General features: G+C 44.5%; 1 protein-coding gene across 1 annotated transcript in view; it reads left to right on the top strand.

The window, feature by feature from the left end:
• Positions 1-5,757, top strand: part of DGKI (diacylglycerol kinase iota) — a 380,807-nt gene that overhangs the window by 348,554 nt on the left and 26,496 nt on the right. Inside the window, exon 31 of the mRNA XM_042782691.1 lies at positions 4,202-4,239. Coding sequence (XP_042638625.1) covers positions 4,202-4,239 — 38 coding nt within the window. The remainder of the gene's footprint in view (positions 1-4,201; positions 4,240-5,757) is intronic.

Below are 5,757 nucleotides of genomic sequence, written 5' to 3'. Positions count from 1 at the left end.
CAGTGGCTCTGCAGGAGAAACGACCTGGCAATGTATTCCCATACAGACTGCAGCCTAGCAGACCCTGGGGGCCAGTTCTGCTCTGCCACATGGGGTCACTACGAGTCACAATTGACCACACAGGGCCTGAGAACAGCGACAACAGATTTTAGGTCCAATTGCACTCTGTCCCTTCCTATTTCTAAAGCCAGATCTTGACTAGGATTTCTGACCAGAATGGGAGCTCCCTCTTATCCATACCCGGCTACATCTCCACCACCTACAGCAGGGCCTGTCATGACACCTCTCTCCCGGTGGGGTTGTTTATGTGGTGTCCTGATCCATGAGACAGGAGCCATCTTTCCCTCCAAGCACAGATGTCTGAGCACCTCCAGCCTCTGAGTCATCCAGAACTCAGAAAGAATCTGTTAGAAGGAAGATGGTGATTCTCTCCTCACGGTCCTGACTTTCCAGCTCCAGTTTCCTATCCAGGGATACTTTTGTTGTTGTTGTTATATGCCGTCGAGTCGGACCTGACTCATAGTTTACTGGGCAGCAATTCATTGGAAGGCTCAGTGCTAAAGGAAAAAATAGCCCGTGTCATGTGAATGAATAATTCAACTCCTGATCCCTGAGATGACAGACTTCTGGGGTCTCTACCCCCTTACATTCCTGTCTGACTACCTAAGGTGATGTGATCCCATTTTCCAAGAAGCTCAATTTTCATCTGTTCAGTAACTTTTATGTCCCATTAACCACTTGACTTCCCTTGCTTCTTTGGGTTTGGGCACCTTGTTTCCTCAGTATGAAGGAGTTTTGGAAAAGGCAAGCTCAGAGCTCAAGAAGCAATAAAGAATAATACTGTAATCCTTACAAGGCGTGATTGGTTTTTAGGCTTGCTCTTTCAGAAGGTTATTATCTGGAGTTGAATGCTAATGGATTCCAGTTTTCTTTATGCAGAAGAAATCGTAAACAACATTGCTCCTAGGGAAGAACATTAATCAAAGGAGAGAAGTGAGCATGGTACCAAATGCTGTTTGCATAATAGCTGCCCTTGGGTGTGTTGCTCAACTTAAAGATAAATATTCATGCTCTCTACCCAGTAAAGGGGAGCTCTGGTAGCGTAATGCCTCAGGCATTTGACTGCTAACCAGAAGGCTGGCGGTTCAAACCCACCAGCCACTTCTCGGAAGGAAGGTTGGGCAATCTACTTCCATAGTGATACTGCCTTGGAAGCCCAAGGAGGGGTTGCTATGAGTCTGGCCAGACTTGACAGCACATAGCAACAACAACACCCAGTGCAGCCAGGAATGATGGCTGGGCTTCTGTTACACGATTCTTTACCTGCTCATGGAGACTTCAGACAGGGAGGCTGTGGAAACCAAGTGTGAACAGTGCTTGTTGAATGAGTAGGGGGTTGAAGTTGAAAGAGGCTCAGGCTGTAATTAGGGCCATGTGGGGATAGCAGTTTGCAGGGGGCAGAGCAGGTCATAACCCTGTGTCCAAGAGAGGAAAGCAGAGTCAAACTGGTGTGGCCACCTACACTGAAGAGCCCCTTGGGTGCCTCCTTGTAACTCTGCAGTGACATGTCATGTGCAGATAGAACCCACGTCCCTTAGCTTGGCATCAGAGACGCTCCCTGGAGAGCCCCAGGAACTCATCACTCCAGCCTGCTCTCCCCGCAGAGGGGATCATGGGGAGCTACGTGCAGGTCCCCACAGACACCATGAGCTCTAACTTCCATGTCTTTATCTATATCCTTCCTGCATTTTGCAAGGATTTTCTCAACCACTTTGCTAATTAATTCTATTGCCATTTAAGAGTCAGCTTAACCTTTACCTCTACCTCCTCTACCTTGAACTTCAAGGGTGGTCATTAAGTTTTAACTTAGCTTCTCCTGTTTCTTTCTTATTCTATTCTATTTGTCTGTTTACCTATAATCTATCTACCTACCATGTATCTGTCTATCCACTCATACATCCTTCCACCCACCCAGCTACCCAGCCACCCAGCCACCCATGCTTCCATCCACCTATCCATCCATCCGCCTTCAGTGTTTCTTAAATAGACCTTGCTGTGGGGAATTAGCTCATCCCATTGATTTCCTACCTACTTTTACCATATTTTATTTCACACATGCTTTAAATTAATGAATTCTTTTTTTTCTTTTCTCCTGTTCCCTCTTTCTTTCTCTGTTTCTCTCTCTCTCTCTCTCTCTCTCTGTATTTCCTTCTAACTCGTAAACGGTGAGAACCATTGCAGTGCCATCTTGAAAGCATCGCCTGTACTGCTGTTATTGAACTTCTCTGTGGGCTCATACGATTTTTCTAACCTTCTTTCATTCCTGGAGTCCTGGGTGATGTGAATGGGTAACATGTTCAGCTGCTAACTGAAAGGCTAGCTGTTCAAATCCACCCAGAGGCGCCTTGGAAGAAAGGCCGAGTGATCTACTTCTGAAAACCCAAACGGTGTCCAAGTCTACTCTGACACACAGGGTTTTTCTGAATCAGAGTCAGTGCTACAAATTGAGTTTCAGATGCGAAGTTTTCTTAGGTTCTTTTGCATAAGATTTTATTAATTTTATGTCTGTGATTTTTATCTTTTGCTCCATGTCTCTCTTTACTTTCCTTTAAATCAGTTCAACACTAATTGTTGTACATGTACAATGTATAAAGCAGTGTACCAGGAGCCACAGGGAGACCGAAGAGTACATTGCTTATAGCCTGTTTTGGAGATGAAATGTTCTTCTCTCCTTTCTCTGCTCTCCTTGTTTATCCATGTTTCTTCTTCTTCCCCGCTTCTTCCGCCCATGCTCAGTAGCCCTCACCACTTCTGTAGAATTCCAAGGCATCTGCTTTGGCCAATGGGAAGGACTCAGCCCAAGGCCAGTGAATGCATCTGGCCTGCCTGTGTTCTTTCCATCTGGCCACTGGGACTTGTAAATAGAAGAGCTTTCAGGGCTTTGCTTAGTGACAGGCAATGATCTATGATCCTGTATTTCTGGCTAACTCTCCATGCAGTCTACTGAAGCAAGAAGAATCAAATGCTACTTTTTAAAAGAAATTTAAATTCCTTTTCTTCTGAATTTTGTGAACTTAAAACCTCAGAATAATTTGCTGAGTCATTTCACAATCCAGGTATCTATTTTTCTAAAAGGACTTTTTTCCAACCCAACACAAATAGTTCCCTTCAGAAAGTGTAAGTGTAAGTAGGCACTCCCTTTTATAGTTCTCATTCTGCCCCTGCCTCCCTCCTGATAAAACATGTCTAAGTGGACACTTCTTTTTCTCTCCACCCCCAACACATTATACTCCTACAGTTAATTTAGGTTACCTGAGACCTTTAGCAGGAGCTCTGGTGGCGTAGTGCCTAAGACATTTGGCTGGTAACCAGAAGGCTGCCAGTTCAAACACACCAGCCACTCCTTGGAAAGAAGACTGGGAAATCTATTTCCATAGAGATACCACCTTGGAAACCCAAGCAGGGGTCGCTACGAGTCGATTCGACTCGATGGCAGTGAGTTTGGTTTTTGGTTTCTTGGAGACCTTTAGCATTCTTCCCATAAGAGTCACTGATAAATTTGATGCCAAAGATGTAGTTCTTTTCTTTAGGACACAATTAAAAATGCTTGTTTCCTCTTAGCTGTCTCTATTCCTCTTCATCTACAAAGCAGTAAGTGTTTATCTGCTATTAAAAAAGCGCACAAACAAGCATGCTTGTGATTTCTTGACCCCATGAGGGCAAAGTAGAAGGCATTGGAAAGAGGGTCACAGTCCTGGTTAGACACCTGTTCTGCATCAGGAGGTGGCTGGAGACATAAATGATTGCATTCGTCCTTCCAACAGCCCCACAACATTTAGGCATGGCATTGTACCAGTGTGGAAACTGAGGTTCAGAGGGCTTAACCAATGGAAGATCATTTGTCCCACAGTTCATAAGTGTCAGAGCTAAGACTTGAACCCAATCATTGACTCCAAATTCCATGGTCTCTCTGTTGTACCAGTGCTGGAGAGGGGTGCAAGGAAGTTCTAGAAGGATCCATGGGATGAGTGTCTGGGTGGGGAGAGGTTGGAGAGAGACCTGAATCTGTTTTACACATGTCTCCTTCCTAGATACCTGCCCTCAATATTGATTGCCTCTCCAAAGTAGGGAGCCAGCCCTTTGTAGTACTTTCAGGAGAGGGTCTTCTACTAATGAGACATCTCTCTTTTGTCTTCCACAGCCATTTTGCAGGCAGTAATAACTGGTGATCTTATGAAGGTAAGATATCCTGTCCAAGCTCTTGGTGGTTCCTTAAAGACTTTAAAGCAACATTGCTTCTCACCAGATCTTCCGTGATCCCCTATGTCATGTGTCATCGCCCCTGCCTGGGCTGGCCGAGGAGAAAGAGGAAGGATGCCCTTTGGGAAGTGAGCCCCAGGGAGGGGCCCTTGACACCAGCACCACTCTCCCACCAGTCAAGGGCCCAGAGCATCTGCTGGGATTCATTCATGCTCACAGTGCCCAGAATTCCTGATCTCCACAAGCTGGCATTTTAAAGATTTAAGGGTTTCTTCTCAGGCAAGTGTTGAGATGACTGTCTTTAAGAATCCTAAATAACACCTATAAATTTATTCTACATGCCAGCGTTGATGTCTTCCAATATTATTGCAGTTTTGGTTTTTGGAGATCCTGGTTAACCAAACGAAGTTACTCCCCCTGACCCACCTTGAACATGTAACCAGTGCTTACATGTTCTGGCAAGTTTGGTTCAGAGGGAAGGATGTGGGAAGGCTGACTTGGGAATGAATGAATTCTGCAGTCCCATGGCCCACATTCAGGAGCTGGCTCTGCCATCCACAAGATGTGACTCTTTGTGCAGCTCTTTGATTCTCTGTGTGCCTCAGTTTCTTCATCTGCAAAATGGGATCATAACATCACCTCTCTCTTTGGTTTGTCATGAGGATAGGATGAAATAATACCTGTAAAGCTCTTGATACTGTGCCTTGTACATAGAAAACCAAAACCCAAACCCACTGCCATTGAGTCCACTCCAACTCATAGTGACCCTATAGGGCAGAGTAGAACTGCCCTTTAGGGTTTCCAAGGCTGCCAATCTTTACAGAAGTAGACTGCCTCATCTTTCTCCCTCGGGGCAGCTGGTGAATTCTTTGAAATATGGGACATCACTCTTGCCAGTTATCTTACTGTGTCTGTTATAATTATTTCCTAAATAACAATACCTTATTACTGAAGATGAAATATGAGGGCTTAGAGTTTTTCTTTTGTCTCTTTTCCTCCTTCCTTCACTTCCTGTCTTCTTTCATTTCTCTCTTCCATGGAGAAAGCGCCATAAATATTAAATAAGTATTTATTCATTAAAGAAATAAGTATTAAATATTAAACAGGTTGTGTGAGTGAGAGAGAGAGAGACAGATGAAGAGAGATGGAAAGAGTGAAAGAGAAAGTGAGATAGACCCCAGCACTAGTAGCACTGGAATGCAAAGGATGGAAACAAAGACGAATCACTGACAGCGTGAAAATTTGGCCTTGGTGACAGAAAAAACACTGGAGATCGCAGGATAGAATTTTCCATGACCAATGACTTAATAGTTGCAAATACCTTTTTACCACAACACAGACGGCAGCTATACACATGGACTTCACCAGATGGAGTACACAGGAATAAGGTTGACTATATTGTGGCAAGAGGGAATGGAAAAACTCAACATCTTCAGCCAAAACAAGACCAGAAGCTGGTTGTGGAACATACCATCAACTGCTCATATGCAAGTTCAA

The sequence above is a fragment of the Orycteropus afer genome, unplaced genomic scaffold (assembly GCF_000298275.1).
Source record: "Orycteropus afer afer isolate SDZICR_OR568_19922 unplaced genomic scaffold, OryAfe1.0 scaffold00413, whole genome shotgun sequence".
NCBI lineage: Eukaryota > Metazoa > Chordata > Mammalia > Tubulidentata > Orycteropodidae > Orycteropus > Orycteropus afer.
The sequence above is the reverse complement of the archived record's forward strand: the minus strand, read 5'-3'. Positions and strand labels throughout refer to the sequence as shown.